Source organism: Microcaecilia unicolor, chromosome 2, assembly GCF_901765095.1.
Source record: "Microcaecilia unicolor chromosome 2, aMicUni1.1, whole genome shotgun sequence".
NCBI classification, from domain to species: Eukaryota; Metazoa; Chordata; class Amphibia; order Gymnophiona; family Siphonopidae; genus Microcaecilia; species Microcaecilia unicolor.
This window is the reverse complement of record NC_044032.1, coordinates 349,046,332-349,070,811: the sequence shown is the minus strand read 5'-3', so window position 1 is coordinate 349,070,811 and position 24,480 is coordinate 349,046,332. Positions and strand designations below refer to the sequence as shown.

The window sequence follows — 24,480 nt, the reverse complement described above, 5'->3', positions numbered from 1 at the left end:
GATCGGGAAGTCCCTGAAATTTATGTGCACTGTTAGAATTTAGGCGCAAGGATTTTAACCAGGGTTCAGTTGGTGTAAATGGTCGCACCTAAAAGTAGTCACAGATCCCAGCGCTAAGCACTGTTCTATAAACCGTGCTTAACTTTGAGTGCCGCTTATAGAACAGTGCTAAGCGCTATTTTTTTTTTTTTGGTGCTGCTCTTTCAGTGTCATTTAGGGGCCCTTTTACCAAGCTGCGATAAAAAAGACCCTGCAGCAGTGGCAGCGGCCATTTTTACTGCAGCGCATAAAAGGACAGAAAATAGACATAGCCATGCGGTAAGATTGCTCTTACCATGTGGCCATGTGAGGGGGAGCACTTACCGCCACCCATTGAGGTGGCTTTAAGGGCTCCCGTACTAACCCAGCAGTTAGCAGGATACCGCCACACTAGAAAATCATGCCCAATTTTCTGTAGCTTGGGAAATAGCACACGCTATGGCTGGAACTACCGCCAGTGCCAGTTCCAAATTGGCATGTGGTAGGCCCATGTTGGGCTTTCCGCCACTTAATAAAAGAGCTGCTTAGAGAATTTATCCCCAAATGAATAATTTATATGTTGAATTTTGGCCTGCTATTAGGCAGCCCAACAGATATTGCTGGTGCAAGCACTGCACTAGCCATATATTCAGGGGCTGTGACTTATTATATGGATAGCAGTGCTGAATACATGAATTAAGTTAAATGCTGACACTGGCACTTAAGTAAGCTACTGCCTATGCCATATGAATATTGACCCCTGTGTTTTTTACTCAGGAGAGTGTGTTGGACAATGGACTTTTGTCGTGAGCCTGGAGGGAAACATTTGGTACAGTTCTATAAAGAAGCCTCCCACCCACCCCTTAAAGATCTTCAGACTAGTTTGCTCAGTCCTACCAAGGTGGCCCCAGCAATAAGGAGCCTGGTTATCCTCAGTGCAGCTCAACAGGCCTGGTGATCATGTTTTCAGCCACCCAGGAATGGATAAATGTACAACAACTTTATTCACCTTATCTGTGACACAACTGAATGCAGTTCTAAGCCACCTAATAAACTGTTCCATGTCAATTTTCATAATGTCACTGATTACATTTTGAAATACATTATTTTAATATTTTGAAGCAGAAATATTTCGTCTCACCTGTAGCAGGCTAAAATGTGGAATATGTAAGTTACAGATGTGAGGATGGCAACAAACAGGGTAAAAAAAAAGACACCTGAAAAGAGTTATTTAATGATTAGACATATATGCTGATGATATTCAAACCCTGCTTGTTTGCAGGCAGACCTTATTACAGTAACAAACCTGGTTAAAAACTGTTTGAATGTGGTTTAACTTTGGATGGTTGAAAATAGTCTTAAATTACATAGTGGACAGAATGAGGTCTTGTGCCCCCTCTAAATTTTACTGGGTTAGATTTTTATGATGCTTCATTTACACCTTGACTAAAGTGAGAAACTTAGGTTGCCTCATGTCAAGAATATTTAGAGAAACTGGAAAAGGTACAGAGAACAGAAAACAACAAGGCAAATGGTCCACAATATCCAAGATGGAGAACAGAAGAGAAGCAGACCTTTAAGAAAGAATTCTTTATTAACTCTTTAAAACTCCCAGGTGTCAAACAACGTTGCCCATCATGGCAATGTTTCGCCAGACAGCTGCATCAAGGGCAAAAAATAGCAGCTGGTGTAAAATCTCAGGTTCCATCACAACTGATAAAAACAGCCTGGCCATGTTGGGCAATGGTGTTTGACATCTGGGAGCTGTAAAGAGGTAATAAAGACTGTTTTCTTAAAGGTACAGAGAAGGCAAGGCAAGAAAAATGATAAAGCGAATAGAACAGCTCCCTTATAAAAGGCTAAATAGGTTAGGGCCTTCAGCTTGGAGAAAAGACAACCGAGAGGGAATATGGTAGAGGTACAACAGGTAAATTGGAAATGGTTGTTTATACCTTCCAACTATAAGAGGACTCAAAGGCATTCCATGAAAATAATATGTATCAAATTTAAAACAATAATTTTTAATGCTGTTTTGCTGATTTCAAATTTTATGTTATCATATGTTCATAGGGGAAGCTTTCAAATAAATGACATTTCTGTCAAATTAAAAAAACAAAATTACACATATAGGCATAAACATTTGCAAGCATTTTTTATACATAACTATCTTTATTATTATCATGAAGAAAAAAGCAGGCATCTAGCGCTGCAATGAAAACCACAATACAGCACTGGAAATAAAGCAGCTTCTGGAGTACTGACAAATATATTTTGAAAATAACCCCCCCCCCCCCCTTCACACACCCTCGAAAATTCCACCAGCCCCCACAACTCCTCCCTAACAAGAGAGAATGCAAATCTACTTTGCTATTGTTTTTGACAAACAGAGATGGCTGCTGCAGGGGAAACCAGCTTTAACTTTATAATTATATCATCTCCTATGGACCAGATAAGCTCATTTAATGCCCCTTGTGCATTTGACTTGCCCAAAGTGACAAGGAGCAGCAGTGGGAATTGAACCCATGTTGCCAGGATCAAAGCCTGCTCCAGATAAGCTCATCTCATGTCCTCCATGTCCTCTCATTTAACCTCAAGGAGATAAGAGTTTTCAGTTTTGGCATAGTATAAGTCAGTGGTTCCCAAACCTGGTCCTGGAGGCACTCCAGCCAGTCAGGTTTCCATGATATCCACTATGAATATTCATGAGAGAGATTTGCATACCAAGGAAGCAGTGCATGCAAATCTCTCTCATGAATATTCATTGTGGATATCATGAAAACCTGACTGGCTGGGGTGCCTCCAGGACCAGGTTTGGGAACCACTGGTATAAGTCATCACAAGAACAAAATATAAGAAAACCAATGGACTGCATTAGGGGCTTATAGCCCATTTAGTTATGTTTCAACAAAAGAGATCTGCATGAAACAAAATATTTATTTTTAGTTGGACTTATAAAACCACTTGCCCCTCAAATATGTTCAAAACAGAATAATCCATTTGCGTATCTAAAAGGTAAACTTCTACAAAACAGATGAAGATGTGATTCCATGTGCCCCAATGAAAGGAGAGTTTAATTCTACTTTTATTTATTTATTTATATCCCACATTATCCCAAACAAGTCTGAGTTCAATGTGGCTTACAATAAACAGTATAGGATACATAACAAAGAATAATACATAAGAAAGTAATTTGTTGTAAGAATGCTATGACTGAAATAGTGGAGGGTACCTGTGTTTCGAGCCTATTCTTGTGCAAGGCATCTACTTCACTCTAGTGAAGTATTAACACTTGTTGTTCTAGAATTAAGGGGCATTTTCACCAAACAATTATAAAAAATGGCCTCAGAATGCCCTTACGCACTTTGCACTAAGGCCATTTTTACCATTGGGGAAAAATGGTCAGTTTTCCAATTTTTCTTATTAATGGTCACATGCTAATTTCCCCATTAACATGTGCGCTCCTACTACCACCTATTTTGTAAGCGTTAGGGATTCATGCGCTAATTGCTAACTGAGTAATGCAGAATACGCCCACTCTCTGTCCCCAGACTCCCCCCCAGCGCTAAAAAATAAATCATGGGTAGCACATACACATCGCAAATTTACCATGGGTCGCCTCAGTGCACATCGTGGTAAGCCTTTATTTATTTTTTTTTTTGCTGCAGTAAGCATGCACTTGTGCTTACCACAGCTTTGTAAAAGGGCTCCTACGAGATTTATATTCTATATTTTACTTCATTTACCTTTTTGCTTCCCTCCTCCCCCAGAGTGCAAGTACTGCCCAGTGTGGTTTATATTAAAGAAAAAAACGTTTAAATGTTGCGTTTTGCTTATGGAAATCTTTATCGTTTAGGGTTAAGAGATGAAGGGCTGCTTCTTACTTCACCACAAAATTAAAACTTGGTTCTTCAGCAATGGGATGTTTAACCAAATAGAAGCCCCCTGCTTAATGTGTTTTTGGAATAAGTAAAATAACGGTTTTTGTTTCAATTATTGTTTGTTCTAGTAAAATATGTAATGTTATTGTACATTTTCTGTAACTGACTTGCCTTGAATTTCTTTATTTTTTTTATTCATTGTAATTGTTATATGATTTTGTTTATGTGCTGTTAAACAAGTAGTAATGGTCGGTTTGGATTTTATTTTATTCATAGTATTTGTTATGTTCACAATCCACTTTGTGAGGGAGGGGGGTAATTTTATAACAAGGTGTCTGGGTGAAATGTCAATAAGATCAGCTATTTTAAGCCTATTTATCTTTTACAAATAGGCTCAAAGACCCAGTCCTAATATCGCACACATGCAGGTGCACATGTTTACATGTGCTCTGAAGTTGTAAATGTGTGTGTATATGTTTGTAACTCCTTGTCTTCCTGCTAGACCAGTTGAGATGAGTGGGTTGTGCTCCCAAACCAGCAGATGTCATCGCCAGTATAAGGACTGGTAAAACCCTGGAACTTGCTGGTGTAACCCTCCAGTCCAGGCACCAGCTAGCTCGTTGCAGGTCAGCATCCAAGACCAGGGTCACAAAATTAAACAGGAAGGATGATTTCTCTTCAACTTCTGACTTACTGAGTTGGACATAGGCTGGGGCCGGATAAAGATCCGGAAGGTCGTAGGGTTTTGAGCTGGGGCTTTATTTCTCTTTTGCTCTCCGTTCTTTTTTTTTAGCAGTCCAGGAGTAAATGAGTTTCGTTCTCACTCAAAGAAAAGACTCCAGTCCAGAGAGTTATGCAAAATAACCAGCTTTACTGAATATCCTGCAGCGGGCAGTTCAATTCCTCTTTGAAATAGTCAATTTGTAATCCCAACTTGGTATCAGTTGCAAATAATGAATCCAGAGCCAAGCTTAGGGATATGGCGTATGTTTTAAATGTGGAAATTGGATTTGGCATTTTAACTATGTGATTGATCTTCACAGTGATGTTCTGAAGACCTTTCATGATCCATACATATGTGGTTCTAGTTGATTAAATCCTCCATTGAATTGGTCTTATTTCCATCTCACATTTTATTCGACTGTTTTTAGCATTCATTTAATTATTAAACTTGAATCAGTAATGTATCATTGTACTTTGATTCTTTACATGCTGTTTTACTTCATGTTTTATTCAAGTCATATGACAACAAATTTCTTTGTGTGACCTTAAGGGGCTCATTTTTGAAAAAGAAAAACGTCTAAAAAGTGTCATAAAGCACCATTTGGATGTTTTTCTTCTCAAAATGTCCAAATTGGTATTTTCAAAACCTATTTTGCAAACTTTTATCTATTAATTATACATATGGTACTTGCTGATGAAAGTAATTTCAGTCTATACTGTTAGCAAGATAGATTCTCTCTTCAGTTGCAAAGGAAAGACTTCAGATTCTCTGCATTCACCCTGGTTTTATTCACATGAATAGCAGACTGCTTCCTATCCTATACAGACCATGATCTGCTATAATGGGATTAGGTGCAGAATTGTCACAAGTCAGAAAACCTCCATTTAGAATTGTTAATGCTGTTAGTCACAATTATTTATTAGCTTAACTACTTACAAAATAAACAATTGCACTTATCTGGGCTGTGACTTGATCGATTGGGAACGCTCAGCAGAGAGCCCCTGTTTCTCAAGTGCTTCTTCAAGAGCTGTGCCGTTGGCTACTAAATCTGCCCTGTAATAAATGTGTAGATATAACTGTTCAGAGAGAGGACAGGAGGAGTTACGTTATAGTGTAAAGTGCAAGAAGAAGCCTACCTTTGGAGGGTCCTGCTCGTTCCTACTGCGGGACTCCTAATGCCTAAAATGGCGTTGGGGATTTTTAAACCCACCATCCAGTCCTTCCACACGTGCACTAAAACAGCGTCTCAGTGACCATAAATTTAGCATTATTCACCAGCGCAAGGAAGCCCTCTTAGTGGCTAATTGCATGGAAAAACAGCACACTTTTACAGACTTTAAGTGCATTGCCATAGATCATGTAGTTATATCCAGGGGCGTAGCCAGACACCTAATTTTGGGTGGGCCTGGGACCAAAATGGGTGGGCAGAGGAATCCTGCCCCATCCCACAGGTGATTTGGTCGCTCTTTCTCTCACCTGCATGCCATATGGTCTCTCAAACATCACCCCCCCCCCACCGCATACCTTTTAAATAGCAGATTTTCACTGTCAGCGAGCAGCAACTAATACACACTGCTCATGTTGACCCCCACAACCTTCCCACTGATGCAACTTCCTGTTTCCGCATAGGTGGGAATACATCAGAGGGAAGGCTGTGGGGCCGAAGCAAGCAGTATGTATCAGTCACTGCTTGCTGCAGGCGAAGATCTGCTATTTACAAGATATGCAGGAGGGACAATTGTTGGGAGTTTTCAGTTGGAGGGGCTTGGGAATCCCTGCCAGTCACATCATAGGTGTGCTACTGGGTGGGCCTGAACCCTAAGTGGGTGGGCTTGAGCCCACCCGGGCCCACCCTTGGCTACGCCACTGGTTATATCTACACATTTATTACAGGGCAGCAGTGGCGTAGCCACAGGTGGGCTTGAGTGGGCCAGGGCCCACCCATTTATGGCTCAGGCCCACCCAACAGTAGCACATGTTTAGTGGTAACTGGTGGGAATTCCAAGCTCTGCCAGCTGAAGATTTTCCCCTGATAGTAACGAAAACGCTACTCTCCAAGACACTGGCACCTGTGCATGCTCAGTTTTCAGTGCATGCCTGCTGCCAAGGTGGAAAGAAGCATTTTCCCACCAGCTGAGATAATCTTTTTTTTTTTTGGGGGGGGGGGGGGGGGTGGAGAACACTTGGTGCCCACCCAATTGTTGCCTAGGCCCACCCAAAATCTTTTGTCTGGCTACACCCCTGCAGGGCAGACTTAGTAGCCGAGGGCGCAGCTCCTGAAGAAGCACTTGAGAAACGGGCTCTTTGTTGAGTGTTCCCAATCGATCAAGCTACAGCCCAGATAAGTGTAATTTTTTATTTTGTGAGTAGTTAAGCTAATAAATAATTGTGACTAACAGCATTAACAATTCTAAATGGAGGTTTTCTGACTTGTGACGATTCTGCATGTAACCCCATTATAGCAGATCATGGTCTGTTTAGGAAAGGAAGCAGTCTGCTATTCACGTGAATAAAACCAGGGTGAATGCAGAGAATCTGAAGTCTTTCCTCCGCAACCGAAGAGAGAATCTATCTTGCTAACAGTACTAATAAATAAATAAATAGATTGAAATTTTTATCTATGCAATTCATCTGCTGTTTATCCAAATCACAAGGGGGCATGTCAGGGGGGAGTTTTCAAGGCGGGATTAAGGCATGCCTAACAGTTGGACATTTTACAGCCATAATGGAACAAAACAAAAACGTCCAGGACTAAAACTAAGACGTTTTGTTCTAGACCTGTTTTCAGAACGAATAAGGCACAAATCGGTTCCCTCAATGACCAGATGATCTGTGAAAGATCCGTCCCTCCTCCAGGGGTCCTCAGGATCTTGCCTCTGCTCTGGCCACTCCGGCTAAAAATCAGGAGACCTGGCTCAGCCTCCTAGCCCACTTCAGTCCACAGGGAAGGGCTCAAAAAAATCCAAAAAGCAAAATCAGTCAGTATATTTATTCCCTTGGGATTCACAGTCCAGCAGTTCAGAAATAAAGCAGGCAAAAAAAAAACCACACAATCCCACTGTTTCACTCCACTCCACTGCTTCCAGAACTCAGTTTGTTCCACCTTAAGCAGTCTACAGCCCCATGCTCTCCTTCTCCTCCCTCCTCCCCTTTGGAAAGGGTGGAAGTGTCCGTGAAGGGCAGGTGGAAAAAAAACACAAGAAAAAGAAAGAAACTGCTCCCGGTTTCCTCCTGGTGCTTTGGAAAACCGTCCCCAATAAACAGTTCCCAATAAACAACTTCTTCAGGCTTGAGCAAACACTTTCCCACAAACAGCTTCCTCCCACTGTGAACAGTTCACACAGGGGGAGCTAATAATCCCTCTTCAAACAGCACTCTTTAACACACAGTTCAAAACAGCCTGAACTCGCTTTGGGGAGAAAAAAAGCCCCACCCTTTCTTGGGTCACTCTCTCAATACACTGACCCTCCTCCCTCATGACCCTTTCTCTTTCCCCTCGCAGTCCAGCTGCCATACCACGAGTTCACCTGCTTTCTCAGCTTTTTCCCTAAGGAATGAGCCCAGGCAGTGAGGTCCATTGGTTCCTCCGGGCTCTCCTCTCTCTCTCTCCTCGGCCTCTTGCCACTCCATAGGCTCCTCGTCCCACCCACTTTTCAGCTGTTCCTCTTTCACTTGATTATCCTCCAGGGGCCCCTCCCTTGCCTTGTCAGAGTTCTCCCCTGTGGCCTGCTGGGGAAGGTAATCTCTGTACCAGGGCTTGCGCCAGGGCTGCTGGGTAGTGTAGTCTTTTTCTCTCCTCCATTTTTCAGGGGGCACTACACTTTCTCTTCTCTCTCTCTGGGGAAGTAGTAAAGGCAAGGCTCTGTTCTGTCTCCTTCTGCTCTTGAGCCTCCTCCCTTCTTCCCTTCTTCCCCTTTCACTTCCATCTGCTCCACCCCCTTTTCCTCCCCTTCACAGACCACTGGAGGGAATCAGAGGTGATCCCACCAATACCCCCACAGTGGTCACCAACCCCCTCTCGCCTCCCAAAAAGGTGAATAAAAATATGACTTTACCAGCCTCTATAACAGCCTCAGATGTTAAAGTCAGGTCTATTAAAGCAGCACACAGGTCACTGGAGTAGTGGTTGGTGCAACGCACTATGGAGTGGGGGATCTCCCTCTACCTGTTACATGTGGTGGAAACTGTGACCCCTCCCAAATTCACCAAAACCTTACTGTACCCACATATAGGTGCTCCCTTCACCCATAAGGGCTAGAGTAGTGGTGTACAGTGGGGAACAGTGTGTTTTGGGAGGGTTTTGAAGGGTTCAGGGGACAAGATAAGGAAGCAAAGGTGACGTGTACCTGGGAGCATTTTTATGAAGTGCACAGAAGTGCCCTCTAGGGTGCCCCACTGCTCTCCTGGGATGTCTGGGAGACCAGTCTATTAAAAATGCTGGTTCCTCCTACATCCCAATGGAATGAAGCTCTACATTTTGCAATTATTCGGGTTTTTTTCTGAAAATGGACCATAAAGGAAAACATCCGAAGCATAAAACCTTGCTCGAAACAGTATTTAAAAAAAAAAAAAAAGGTAGACGTTTTTCTTTTTTGAAAATGACCTTTTTTCCTATTTTGTGCAAAATGTCCAAAATCAGACTTAGACTTCATATCAAAAATGCCCCTCTAAGTATACTTGATTTAAATGACAAGTGCTGCAATGTATAGAATATATCATTTTGTTTTAAAGATTCAGTTTATATTTGTAAAGATTCTATTTTCGCTTGTTATAATTTCAAATGATAACAGATCCTACAATGTATAAAATGTCACTTTGTTTTAGGGATCCAATTTTATTTGTAGATACTTCTTACGTTCCTCACCTGGTTCCAGGTCGGCGCGGCTGAGTGGCCGATGAGGCGCGGTCCGGCAGAGACAGCCAGCTATCTTGGTGGTGTTTCTCCAGGATAGGTCGGCCATCTTGGGATGGGCATCCCAGCTTATGGCGGCCATCTTGGGGTTGGCCGGCTGTAGGAAGGAAGCCCATTTTTGGGCGATGTGCTTCTCTGCTGATGGGGACAGCCATCTTGGATCAGCTGCACTTGTTTGAGACTGATTCCTATACTATTTAAAGCCCTGCCTCCAGTCCTTCGTTGCTTCGGCCTCAATTGTGTTTGAGGTCCACGCTGGTGCTCCTTATCTTCAGTTCCAGTGTTCCAGACCTCGGCTTGTTTCCCGGACCTTGCTTGTTTTGCTGCCTGCCTTGACCTTGGACTGTTTTTGACTACTCTTTGCCCTACGGATTTACCTGGCTTTTGGACTGTGTCTGTTTGCCTGCCTGTCTGGTCCGTGGTTGTGCAACCCTGCCGGTTCCAGAAGTCCTGGTGGCTGCCCAAACCTGGGGGCTCAACTCCCAGGGAACGGTGGTCGCTCCCCAGGTGAAGCTAGGGGTTGTCTAGCTGCCTGACCGAATGCGGTGTCACTCCATCCTAGCCGTGCTCAGTCGGGGCACAAGGGCTCACATTCCTCCAGTCATAACAGTGGGCCAAAGCCATGAGCTCGCCAAACAATACCAAGTGTTCCAACCTGGCTCAGGTGCTACACCAGCAGCAGGCTCAAATCACCCGCTTCTCCAGTGCATTGCAGGAGGTCTGCAATCAGATTCCAGGGCTCCAGCAGCAGGCAGATCCGGATCCTCCGGCCCCTGGGACGGGGTCATCCGCCGCCCGGCTGCGGGTTCCAGAGCCACCTCGTTTTGATGGTACCCCCGCAGCGTGCTGGGAGTTCCTGAATCAATGTCAGATTTTGTTTGAACTACAACCGGAGGCCTTCCCATCTGACAGGATTAAAGTGACTTACCTCATCTCTCTACTGACTGGTTCCGCGCTGGCGTGGGCATCCCCGCTGTGGGAACAGCGGAATCCGATCCTGGCGAATCTGGAGGAGTTCTTGCGGCAGTTCCGGATGGTGTTTGACGTGCCTGGCTGGCCTTCTTCTGCCTTGGGGGAGCTGCTGCGGATTCAGCAGGGCTCCGGGTCGGTCGGGGCGTACGCCATCCGGTTCCGCACTTTGGCCGCGGAGCTCCGGTGGAACCAGGAGGCGTTGACGGCCATTTTCTGGCAGGAGTTGGACAGCCAAATAAAGGATGAATTGGCTGGCTGAGAGATTCCTGCTACTTTGGACGGCCTTATTGCACTCTGCACAAGGATCGACATCCAGTTCCAGGAGAGGGCCTCGCCACGGGTGGTGCAGAGATCCAGAGGCCTGCCCCGTTGTCCTAAAGCGCCTGGGTCCCGTGAGGAGGGTTTGGAAGAAACCAAGGAGGAACCAGTGATAATGGCCGGCCATCATCCGTCCAAGAAGGAGAGGGTCCACCATCTCCAGAAATTGGAGAAATGCTCGTTCCACCTGCAGAGTCTTCCGTTCCTGGGGTATATCGTGTCCTCCACCTGATTGCAAATGGATCCTGGGAAATTGACTGCAATCCGCGACTGACCGGCTCCCCAGGGCCTGCGGGCCTCGCAGAGTTTCCTGGGGTTTGCCAACTACTACCGGAAGTTCATCAAGGACTACTCCCTCATCACGGCTCCCCTAATGGCCCTCACGAGGAAGGGCGCTGATGTCAAGAACTGGACGCCAGAGGCGGTTGCTGCATTTACTACCCTGAAGAAAGCATTTCTTTCTGCACCAGTCCTCCGCAGTCCGGATCCTACCCAGCCCTTCCTGGTGGAAGTGGACGCCTCAGCCTTGGGAGTAGGGGCTGTGCTCTCCCAGACATCTGCTGCCGGGAAGAAACATCCCTGCTTCTTCTTCTCCCGTAAGTTCACCCCCGCGGAACGAAACTATACGGTGGGGGATCGGGAGCTTCTGGCACTCAAGTTGGCTTTCGAAGGAATGGCGTTACCTGCTGGAGGGAGCAGCGCATCCGGTGACAGTGATCACCGACCACAAGAACCTATTATACCTCCAAAATGCTACCAGACTGAATCCTTGTCAGGCCCGGTGGTCTCTGTTTTTTGCACGGTTTGACTTCCGCCTGATTTTCAGACCGGGGGAGAAGAACGTCCAGGCGGATGCCTTGTCCCGCAGTTTTGAGGCTCCCGGGGACCAGGAGGAACTATATCCCATGTTGAACCCGGCCTGCATTCCTTCCATGCATGGGGCTAGCGCCGCGTGCCAGAGGGCAGCACCAGTGGGTCTCCGTAGGAAGGTGCTGCGCTGGGGGCACGCATCCGAATTCGCCAGACACTTTGGATTCCACAAGACCCTCCATCTGATCTCTCGGTCGTACTGGTGGCTGCAGATGGTGCAGGATGTGCTGCAGTATGTGTCCACCTGTCCGGTGTGCGCCCGAACTAAGAGTTTCCATCAGAGGCAGTGGGGCTTGATGCAGCCCATGCTGGTACCACAGCAGCCCTGGGAGGACCTGTCCATGGACTTTATCACTGATCTACCGGCCTCCCAGGGCAACACCGTTATCTGGGTGGTGATAGACCGGTTTTCCAAAATGGCCCACTTTGTTCCAATGAAGACCTTGCCCACTGCTGCCAGCCTTGCCACCAGCTTCATCACCCACATCTTCAGGCTTCATGTATTACCCCAAAGGATTATAAGTGACCGTAGCTCCCAGTTCACCTCTCGGTTTTGGAGAGCGTTATGTTCAGCTTTTGGGGTAACCACTCTCTTTTCCTCAGCATATCACCTGCAAACTAATGGGATGGTGGAACAGGTCAACCAGGCGGTGAAGGCGTTCCTCCGGGCCTACTTGAACCAGCGCCAGGATGACTGGTCCACCCTGCTACCCTGGGCGGAGTTTGCCTGCAACAACAGTCTGCATTCAGCCTCCCGGACTACACCCTTCAGTACCATCTATGGGCGTCATCCATGTCTACCTCCGCCAATTTCCCCCGCAGAGGTCCCACCTCAGGTACAGCCCACGTCCGTACGCTTCAGGAGACTTGGAGGAAGGTTCAGGAGCAGTTGCGCCGGGCAGCGGTCAAGGCCAAGGAAACGTACGACCGCAGGAGACAGGCAGCTCCCACTTTCCAGCCAGGAGAGAAGGTATGGCTAAGCACCCGGTACCTGAGACTGCGGCTCCCATCGCTCAAGTTTGCTCCACGCTTCATCGGCCCTTTTGCGGTGCGCTCCAGGATAGGAGCAGTGACTTACCGGTTGCACCTACCCGGTCAACTCAGAGTGCACAATGCCTTCCACGTGTCTCTCTTGAAGCCTTTCCACAGGTCCAAGTGGCATCCCGAACCCAAGAGGGTGGTCGTGCCTGAGAGTGACCCGGATCCCGAGTATGAGGTAGATTGCATCCTGGACTCGAAGCTGCGGGGAGGAAAGCTATTCTACTTGCTGTCCTAGAAGGATTTCGGACCAGAGGACAACTCCTGGGAACCAGCAACCAATGTCCATACTCCAGACCTGGTCCGTGAATACCATTCCCATCACCCTATTCGGCCCGGGCCAGGGAGAAGGGGGCAGCTTTCGGGGGGATACTGTTATGTTCCTCACCTGGTTCCAGGCCGGCACGGCAGAGTCACCGGCGAGGCGCGGTCCAGCAGAGATAGCCAGCTATCTTGGCGGTGTTTCTCCAGGGTAGGTCGGCCAACTTGGGATGAGCATCTCAGCGTATGGCAGCCATCTTGGGGTTGGCCGGCTGTAGGAAGGAAGCCCATTTTTGGGCGATGTGCTTCTCTGCTGATGGGGGCAGTCATCTTGGATCAGCTGCACTTGTTTGAGACTGATTCCTATACTATTTAAAGCCCTGCCTCCAGTCCTTCGTTGATTCGGCCTCAATTGTGTTTGAGGTCCACGCTGGTGCTCCTTATCTTCAGTTCCAGTGTTCCAGACCTTGGCTTGTTTTGCTGCCTGCCTTGACCTTGGACTGTTTTTGACTACTCTTTGCCCTACGGATTTACCTGGCTTTTGGACTATGTCTGTTTGTCTGCCTGTCTGGTCAGTGGTCGTGCAACCCTGCCGGTTCCAGAAGTCCTGGGGGCTGAACTCCCAGGGAACGGTGGTCGCTCCCCAGGTGAAGCTAGGGGTTGTCTGGCTGCCTGACCAAGTGCGGTGTCACTCCATCCTAGCCGTGCTCAGTCGGCTCCAGTCATAACAATACTATGGGTTATTCTACTATTTAAATGGTTCACAGCACATGGTTGCAGAACTTTGCAACCGGTTTGCAATCGGTTTGTTCACCTGTACGGTAACATGTATTCCAGCGGATGTGTTGCTATCATCCCGTTTTCAATGTGTGAGAAACCTATATCATTATCCACGCCTCGTTTTTGATTACTGCTTAAAAGAAGCACATTGCGCTTTTAGGGTTTGGTGCTTTTACTGGCAGTTTGCTCCACAAGTTGTTATCTGTTTACTGTTTCACACAGCTGCTTATACATTATTGACTATAGACTTTTATTTGAATTATTTTCTGTTCTCACCGTGCGACACTAGCACTGTTTTAGACGGACCTGCTTTCATGTGATACTGGTTTTCTTATTAACATCTTCTAGTCATCAATCTTTGACATAATCCCCCAGATTCTATATAGCTTGCCTAGAGATCAGTGCTGAAATACAAGCTGATTCTATAACAAGCTAATGAGCACTGATAACAGCACTTAACAAGAAATAATGAGCACTAATTGGCACTAATCAGAATTTATACACACAACTTGCTACGTGTATTCTGTAATGAAGTGTGCCGAACTTCTAATGAACGCAGGCAAAAAGGGGCATCATTACTGTGGGGAAATAGGCATTTCGTGGGTGTTCCAAAATTTACACTTGTAGTTATAGAATATGGCCCAGCATGCCTAAATATACACGCTGGGATTTACACCACGTTTTTGTTGGTATAAATGGATGTGTGTAGTTTTAGGCACTGAAATATCAACTAAGCATGTTCTATATATCGCACCTAAATCTAGGCGCTGATTATAAAATACGCTTAGTTGGCACTGATTTCAGCGCCAATTTTTTAGGCGCCATGTATAGAATCTCCTCTAATATGTTTTTTTAACAGTTTTGCTATATACAAAAGTATTTTCCTACTTGATAATACATTCTGAGGTATGGTTTTCATGTGGGACTGATATTAATACATATGAAACATAAAGTGATAGTGGTGGTTTGTATAATTTTGGTCTTTGGTTTATATGGAATTAAAATTTTTCCTGTTTTTCCTTTTCTGTTTCCCCTTCTCCCCTCCCTTTCTCCTCTTCCTCTCCCTTCCCCTTCCCCTCCACCCTTATCTCCACCCCTTTCCCTTCTTTTCTTTTCTCTTTTTTCCCTTGTATGGTTTTTGTTCTTTGTTTATATTTTATAGCTATATTGATTTGTACCAATGATCCAGTCTAAATTGTATGTGGTCCTGTGGAATATCAATTTCCCCCTAGAAGCAAGCTGCTTTCTTGCATTTCCAGTTACTGTTTTGGCAGGTTACCATCCTGTCAAGAAGCTGTGTCTTGTAGATTTTATACTTTCTATATATTTATTTATTTGCTGCACTTGTATCCCACATTTCCCCCCCTATTTGCAGGCTCAATGTGGCTTACATTATGCTGCAATGGTGATCACCATTAACGGAGTGATAAATACAGAGAGGTGCTACAATGACGATAAATGAAGATATCACAAAATTAGATGCAAAAATGAAGTAACGAATGAGTAGAAGAAATAGTTGAATAATTCATAACAGGTGCATAAGAATAAAACAAGATAAAGCGTTCAATAACATTGATGTGATTTAAAATAACCAGATTGATGAAAACAATGTTGGGTTGTTCTAATTTTAGATATCAAGTCTTTGTGAAGGATTTTTGTTAGGTCTCTTTGAATAGGTTTGTCTTCAGTAGTTTCAAGAAGGTTAGCAGGTTGTGTGTTCTCTTTATGTTATTCGATAGTGCGTTCCACAATTGTGTGCAGATGTAAGAAAAACTGGACGCATATATCGATTTGTACTTCATTCATATTGATTTATTGACTCCTGAGGAACGTGTCTTTGGCCAAAATACAGATCTGCATTGGGGCTACAGAACAGAGAATTTTGAACTGTATCTCCCTTGCGTTGGTTTTGGATTGGTCCTCCCATACTTCTTGTTTGACTTATTATTGAAACATGTTAGGCAGATCACAACCATATAGAGATTATACTGTTTTTAAGTAACACCCTTGGTGCCTTTTGATTGTAATTTTTTTAGACTTTGTATTTGCATAAAAATGTGTGTGCATCCTGCTACTAATAGTACTGTTTTTTGTTTTGGACTTTGGGCTTTTCAGTTGTTGTGGCCTCTCTTCCGTACATTCGTTCATTGAAAGTAATACAGATTTGCTTAATTTTGTTCCTTATTACTTATACGTTTTTATATTCTGTTTATAAATAATTTGATCCACTTTTACAATGCATTCTATTTATGCATTTTGGTGGTTTCCAGGTACCATATTTTACAAATTGTTCCCTCAGGCAACACCCTAGTATTTTCTGGGGCAGGAGTGAGAGGGGTGGGAGAAACATTGACAGCAATTGTGAAAAACAAGAAAGGGGACCAGAAGGTCCTTATTAGCTGCAGAACAGAATGCCAAACCTGTGATGCCTTTGAGAGAACCAATGACGAGTATGACAGTAAAAAACAGGAGTGCAACAAGGCTACACAACTTTTTGATTTGTTTTGTTTCTTATATACTGCCAATCAGGCTATTTATTTCATCCAGGCATTCATTTATATCTTACTTATATTCTGCCATTGCAACCAAAGAAATTCAAAACAGATTACAATAAAACACTTTCAGGCTTATTTTCGAAAGACAAGGACGCCCATCTTTCGACACAAATCGGAAGATGGGCGTCCTTCTCACAGGGTCGCCCAAATCGGTAAAACCGAAAGCCGATTTTGGGCTTCCCCAACTGCTTTCCTTCGCAGAGACGACCAAAGTTCACAGGGGCATGTCGGAGGCATAGCGAAGGCGGAACTTGGGCGTGCCTAACACATGGGTGTCCTCGACCCATAATGGAAAAAAAAGGGCGTCCCTGACGAGCATTTGGACAACTTTACAAGGTCCTGTTTTTCTTGCGACCAAGCTACAAAAAGGTACCCGAAATGACCAGATGACCACCGGAGAGAATCGGGGATGACCTCCCTCTACTCCCCCAGTGGTCAATAACCCCCTCCCACCCTAAACAAATCTTTCAAAATATTTTGTGCCAATCTCAGATGTCATACTCAGCTCCATCACAGCAGTATGCAGGTCCCTGGAGCAATTTTAGTGGGTGCAGTGCACTTCAGACAGGCGGACCCAGGCCCATCCCCCCCTACCTGTTACATTTGTGGAGGAAACAGCGAGCCCCCCTTCACCCGTAAGGGCTACGGTAGTGGTGTACAGTTGTGGGGAGTGGGTTTTGGGGGGCTCAGCACACAAGGTAAGGGAGCTATGTGCCTGGGAACAATTTATGAAGTCCACTGCAGTGCCCTCTAGGGTGCCCGGTTGTTGTCCTGGCATGTCAAGGGGACCAGTACACTACGAATGCTGGCTCCTCCCACGACCAAAGGGCTTGCCTTGCATTTGGTCGTTTCTGAGATGGGCGCCATTGGTTTCCATTATCGCCGAAAATCAGGGATGACCATCTCTAAGAACAACCTAAATTTCAAGATTTGGCCGTCCCCGACCGTATTATCAAAACGAAAGATGGGCATCCATCTTGTTTCGATAATACGGGTTTCTCCGCCCCTCCGTCAGGACGTTTTGCAAGGACGTCCTCAGCAAAACTTGGGCATCCCTTTTGATTATGCCCCTCTTTACAATCTAAAGATACAAACACTTATCTATCTAAGGGGTATGTTTACTAAGGTGCGCTATAGGCACATTAGCATTTTTAATGTGCATTAATGGTTGACACGTGTTAAACACTAATGCACCCATAGGAATATATAGGCACATTAGCGTTTAACACAACTTTAAAGGTGCATTAAAAATACTAACGCGCCTTAGTAAACACTAGTAAAAAAGGCCGTTTCTGACACAAATGAAACGGGTGCTAGCAAGGTTTTCCTCGGAGTGTGTATGTTTGGGAGAGTGTATGTGAGAGTGACTGTGTGAGAGACAGAGTGAAAGTGTGAGTGTGTGTGTATGAGAGAGAGAGAGAGTGAGTCTGGGTGTGAGTGTGTTTGTGAGAGAGTGTGTGTGTGAGAATGAGAGTGTGTGCAAGTGTGTATGTGAGACAGTGTGAGAGAGAGTGTGTGTGTGTGTGCGAGAGAGAGAGTGTGTGTGAGAAACAGATTCTCTGTGAGAGTGAGTGTATGAGACCAAGCGAGTGTGTGAGTGACTGTGTGGCACATAGAGAGTGAATGTGATACAGTGTGAGACAGAGTGTGTGAGAGTGAGAGTCAGAAAGACATTGTATATGAGAGAGAGAGTGTGAGTCCTGCCCACCCAATCCATGCCCATCTGTCCCCTGCCCCCTCCATTCATCCTTTTCCAGCAATTCCCCTCTCTCCCTGAGCCCTGCCCTCCCAATCCATGCCCATCCATGCTCCTCTGTCACCTGCCCCCTCCATTCATCCCGATCCAGCAATTCCCCTCTTTCCCTGAGCCCTGCCCTGCAATCCATATCCATCCATGCCCATTTGTCCCCTCCATTCATCCCTATCCAGCAATTCCCCTCTCTCCCTGAGCCCTGCCCTCCCAATCCATGCCCATCCATGCTCCTCTGTCACCTGCCCCCTCCATTCATCCCCATTCAGCAATTCCCCTCTCTCCCTGAGGCCTGCCCTGCAATCCATATCCATCCATGCACATCTCTCTCCTCCATTCATCCCTATCCAGCAATTCCCCTCTCTCCCTGAGCCCTGCCCTCCCAATCCATGCCCATCCATGCTCCTCTGTCACCTGCCCCCTCCATTCATCCCGATCCAGCAATTCCCCTCTTTCCCTGAGCCCTGCCCTGCAATCCATATCCATCCATGCCCATTTGTCCCCTCCATTCATCCCTATCCAGCAATTCCCCTCTCTCCCTGAGCCCTGCCCTCCCAATCCATGCCCATCCATGCTCCTCTGTCCCCTGCCCCCTCCATTCATCCCTTTCCAGCAATTTCCCTCTCTCCCTGAGGGATGCCCTCCCAATCCATGCCCATCCATGCTCCTCTGTCCCCTGCCCCCTCCATTCTTCCTTTTCCTGCAATTCCCCTCTCTTCCTTCCATGACCCCCCCTCGCATCCATGCTCCTCTCTCTCCCATGTCCCAGCCTGGCCCGCCCTCTTCTCCCCCCCCCCCTTCGCATCCATGCTGTCGTTTTTCCCCTGCCCTCCTGCTCCCAGTGTTCAACTTTGCTGCCCACCCTCTTCTATCCCCCCAACATCCCTTTTCTTTTGTTTTTTTTTTTTAATTTACCTCCGTGGTGGCGGTTCCGGCAGCGCAACGTCAGGGAAGGAGGCGGCGTTCCCGACGTCTAGCCTTCCCTTCGCTGTGTTCCGCCTTCTTCTGACGTCATCATTGACGTCAGAAGAAGGCGGAACACAGCGAAGGGAAGGCTAGAGACGTCGGAAGCGCCGCCTCCTTCCCTGACGCTGCGCTGCCGGAACCGCCACCACGGAGGTAAATCTAATATACTAAAACGCACCGTGCGTGGGTGCGATCAGTTTGTTTGTTTTTTTTTCTGCCCTTGCGATCCGTTTTTTTTCCCCGCCCTCGACGTCATGACGTTTGACGCGAGGGCGGGGCAGAGACGGCTGGGTGGCTTCACACCACGAATCCACGAACCCTTCAGAAAGTGTTTGAGTGACTTCAGAACGTTGTCATCAGAACGTTCACGGTGCGTTTTATTATATTAGATACCCCTAAATACACTATCCTGCTTATTTTCGAAAGTGATCGCCGGCCATCTTCCGACATAAATCGGTATAATCGACAGCTGCTTTTTTGAGAGCATCGCCGCTTTCCCGTCGCCTCGCCGGCGAAAGTTCAAAGGGGCATGTTGCTGGCGAGCCAAAGGCGGGACATGGGCGGGCATGGGCGTGGCTACCAGATGGCCGGCTTTCACAGATAATGGAAAAAAAAAGCGGCGTTAAGCAGTATTTCGCTGGCTTTACTTGGTTCTTTTATTTTCACGACCAAGCCTCAAAAGGTTCCCCAACTGACCAGATGACCACTGGAGAGAAAGGGGGATGACCTCCCCGTAGTCCCCCAGTGGTCATCAACCCCCTCCCACATGAAAAAAATAAAAATAAAGCACTTTTTTGCCAGCCTGTATGCCAGCCTCAAATGTCATACCCAGGTCCCTGACAGCAGTATGCAAGTCCCTGGAGCAGTTTTTAATGGGTGCAGTGCACTTCAGGCAGGCAGACCCAGGTCCATCCCCCCTAGGGTTACCATATGGCTCCAGAAAAAGGAGGACGGATTGAGCTAGCCGGGTTTTACTTCCATTGCTTTCCATTGAAAGCAATGGAAGTAAAACCCGGCTGTCTCAATTACTTCCAATGAAAGCAATGGAAGTAAAACCCTGGAAGTAAAACCCGGCTGGCTCAATCCGTCCTCCTTTTTCTGGAGCCATATGGTAACCCTATTCCCCCCCTACCTGTTAAGTGTAACACAAGTGTGTGGTGCTAAGTGTTGAACCCTCCAAACACCTCCAAAACCCACTGTACCCACATGTAAGTGCCCCCCTTCACCCATAAGGGCTATGGTAATGGAGTAGAGGTGTGGGGAGTGGGTTTGGGGGGCTCAGCACCCAAGGTAAGGGAGCTATGCACCTGGCAGCTTTTTTTGTATTTTTTAAAACATTTTTAGAAGTGCCCCCTAGGGTGTCCTGGCATGTCAGGGGGACCAGTGCATTACAAATGCTGGCTCTTCCCATGACCAAATGCCTTGGATTTTGCCGGGTTTGAGATGGCCGGCATTTTTTTCCATTATCGCTGAAAAACAAAACCGGCAATCTCAAACCCGGTGAGCTCTGGCATTTGGCCGGGCTAAACCGTATTATCAAAAAAAAAGATGGCCGGCCATCTTTTTCGATAATATGGTTCCGGCCAGCTGTTGCGCCGCCGCCGCCAAAATAGATCGCCGGCGACGTTCGATTATGCCCCTCTATACTACATAAAAGAAGCAGAAAACAAAGAGCATAATGATACAGTTAAAAAGATATGAAGAAAGATAGCAGATATTCTTGACAATGACATTATCACTTTCTGGGGCTGATATACTAATCGTTATGTAGATTTATTAAAAAAAAACATCCAAAACTAACATGAGGGTGAATAAGATTTAACCATAAATCATAGCACCTGTTTTGAAAAAGTGTATCTACTGAACAGCAACATTAGGATGGTGATGAGAGCCATGCAAGAGACAATGTGGGTATGTAAAATTGTGTCTTTTGCTTTTAAAGAATCTTTCACAAATCTTAAAACAATAACTGCAACTCCAATAGTGGAAGAAAGTCCACTCAGAAAACTTTTTCTCAGCAAGGATTGGTATACATGAACAGTGTGGTAGGAAGAAAACACCTCAGAGATTGCAAAGAGTTTTCAAACACAAACTACAGTGTGATCCACAAATAACTGTTTTTAGCGGTAAATCAATCACTGGTCTGAAAAACCTCCTTTCCACCAGTTCTTTAAACTTTAATCACGCTGGTTTACTTGAAAAATCTTCTCATAACAGCTGTTTCATACTTTGCTTTTCATTTTAATATTTTACTTTTATTTTACATTTTTCTAATACTCCAATGCGTCATAAACATTTGCGTTTGCTTTTAAAGGCCATTTTTTTGCAGCATCCAAAGTGTTAAACCTCAAATTTGTCTGTTACCTTTTAAGTAACTGATGAACTCTTTCACTGCATCTTCGAAAGAAAGGAGACCTACATCCTGAAATTCATTTTTTACAGTCACCAGTAGTTGGAGCACAAGTTTAGCGACTCGAAATTCAAAAACAACAAACTGTTGGAAGGAACAAAAAAAGCAGTCTGCTTATTTAAGAATGACCATAGAATACATACAATATTCTAAGTATTCATGTCCTTTGCACTCAGGATTAGATGAGGTTTTCACTACCAACTGGGTGACTACTTTTTATAAGGCATATACACATACCTAAAACAATTCAAGAAATGTTGTTTCATGTAATATCAACTAGGGTAATCACTTGATACCGGGTTTTTTCAGATTAATAGAGTTGATCCTGTTTTTCCAGTAATTGTTTCACTGTTTTTCAATTAGAAACTGGTAGAATGTTTTTCTTATGGACTCATGTTTTTCTCCTGCCCCTCTGCATTTCCAGCTCAATTAGAACCAGTGCTGGGATCCAGTATCAAGAGTCTTCATAAACAACTACCTATCCCTTTCTCACACCGATCCTAATCATTGAACTAATAGTGCTCTGGCTGTGGGCTGTAGGGGTACTTTCCTGTTGTCTCACCTTTGCTGGTCAGAGGCCTAGTAAGCCTGAATATCTTTTCCTGTTCTAATATGGATTCTACAGCCTGTGGCCTGAATACATCAGAAACCATTAGAAACTAGCTTTCTACAAAGGAAAACTACTGCTTGGCATAGCTGTGATGACGTTATCCAAGGACAAATTGTTTACTACAAACTGGCCTCCCATTATCTCTTGGGAAGCACAGAGGAGCATATCTCACAGAGACAGTCTCCAGGAGTATCTGTGAACCAAGAGGGAGTTTGCTTCCATCAGATTTGTGACTGATAAGAGTTTCTTTGCTAATCACAAGGCTTCTCATTATGACTGTGAATTCTGCTGGACAGAAGTACACAGTTTGTGATTGGTCCATGGGTATCACCTGAATGGAGAGGAATGACAATGTTGGACAGAAGGAGAAGTTTGCAGAAGATCAGGAGAGGGGAGAAGAGAAGAAGATTGGTCTGGGATATCATCTCTCTCAAAGGTGCTAGAGAGACTGATTTTCCAAAACACCAGTAACTGAATTCCTTGTGATAAAAGCTGACAAGGTCAGTTCTGCTGTAGCTCTGTAGCTACCCACAAGACTGTGAACCAGGACACAGAGCAAAGACATTGGATTTTATTCCTGGACTGGGATAGACTCGCAGAAAATTCTGCTAGAGCTTCAACGGAGGAATCCGATTCTTCACCACACCAGAAGTCTGCAAACTACGGACTACAGGGTAAGAGAAGTGGGAATTTATACCTATAGTTCATGGTAGATAGTCTATGTTTTTTGTCTGTAAAGGACTGGTTTGTCCCAGGATTTGTGGTCAGTAGCCTAACTCGCTGTTAAGTATGTAATCTTCTCAGGATATATATTATGGTTGTGTAATCATTCATACATATAGTTATATATATTTTTTTTCACATATCTATTTGGTAATAATCAGTACATTTGTTTTGTAGTGCACAAGTATATTTTTGTAACGTATTTTGCATTTTGTCATATTGCTATTTTCATATCTACCCTGTTTCCCCGAAAGTAAGACATCCCCCGAAAATAAGACCTAGTAGAGGTTTTCCTGAATTGGTAGATATAAGGCCTCCCCCGAAAGTAAGACCTAGCAAATTTTTGTTTGAAAGCAGGGCCGCCAAGAGCCGGACAAGGCCGCCCCCCCCCCCACCCGAGGTCGCCGGGCCCCCCCCTCCACCCACCCTCCGTCGCTCCCGGAACTAACCTTAAACGCCTCCTTTCATCTTCGCAGCAAGCAGCAGCAGGGCAGACCTCTCCTTCCTTCTGTGCCCAGCCGTCGCGGACGTTACGTCAGGCGAGGGTGGGACACGGAAGGAAGGAGTGACCTGCCCTGCTGCTGCTTGCTGCGAAGGTGAAAGGAGGTGTTTAAGGTTAGTTCCGGGAGCGATGGAGGGCAGGCGGGCCAACCCCGATGTTTCCCCGAAAAATAAGACAGCCCCTAAAAATAAGACCTAGCGCATTTTGGGGGGCAAAAATTAATATAAGACAGTGTCTTATTTTCGGGGAAACACGGTATAATAAATAATATATTTTCATTTTGGCTTTGTTCCTTTCATTGGGAGCCAGCCTGGCAGGAACCTGAGGGTCAAATAAGAGGTACTGTCATATCCCTTACAGGGCCAAGTACCAGAGCTTCTTTTGGAACTCTGCAATCATGGGCATCAAATCTGATTCAAGTTTGCCACTGCTGCACAATGACTGGGACTCCCTTCCTCCATGGTATGCACATATGCACTTCCTCAAGACTATACGCACAGGATTCCATCCTGTTCCACATCAATTTTTTCTTTTTTTATTTATATATATATTTTTTCCTTATGTATATATATTTTTTCTCCTCCTTTTTTCTTCCCAACTTCCTCTATTCTGCTTGTCTATTGCTCTTTTTTCCTATGTCCTCCCTCTTTTTTCCCCTCTTGCCCTCTCTCCCTTCTTATCCTTTTTTCCTTTTTCACCTCCCCTTTGTTCCTCCTCTCCCCTTTTCTTTTTTCTTCTTTCTTCTTCTTCTCCTTCTTTTCTTTCATTTCTGTTTCAGCCTTTTTTTATTTAGTTTTGCTTTTTCTTTTTCTTTTTTTTCATTTTTTGGGGTCTTTAAATGATCAATATATCTTTAAGAATCATTGTTCATTTTCTAAGGTCATCATTTCTCAGTAGGCTTTCTTTCCCCTCCACATGCACCGTCATCCTCTTATATGTTATGTTCTAGGATTGACATTTCACCAAGGAAGTACTTCACCTATTCATCTAGTGTTTCAATAAGGTTTCTCTTCAGCGTAGAGACTCAGGTTCCTTTTATGTTTATATATTATTTGTGTAGGTTTCAAGCATTGTTTACGGACTTTTTCGTTCTTGCCCTTTGACCTCTGTCATTTTTTTTGGTGCCATTTTTTCCTTTTTAAAACACACTATCAGTCTGAAATTGTTTTCACGTTCTATGCTGCGCTCCTAGT

At 45.2% G+C, this 24,480-nt stretch overlaps 1 protein-coding gene across 1 annotated transcript in view; it reads right to left on the bottom strand.

The window, feature by feature from the left end:
- The window catches only part of LOC115463719 (stimulated by retinoic acid gene 6 protein-like), a 393,767-nt gene that overhangs the window by 114,585 nt on the left and 254,702 nt on the right, over window positions 1-24,480 (bottom strand). Inside the window, exons 12-13 of the mRNA XM_030194443.1 lie at window positions 21,407-21,536; window positions 1,160-1,235 (exon numbers count right to left, since the gene is read on the bottom strand). Of these exons, the coding sequence (XP_030050303.1) occupies window positions 1,160-1,235; window positions 21,407-21,536 (206 nt within the window). The remainder of the gene's footprint in view (window positions 1-1,159; window positions 1,236-21,406; window positions 21,537-24,480) is intronic.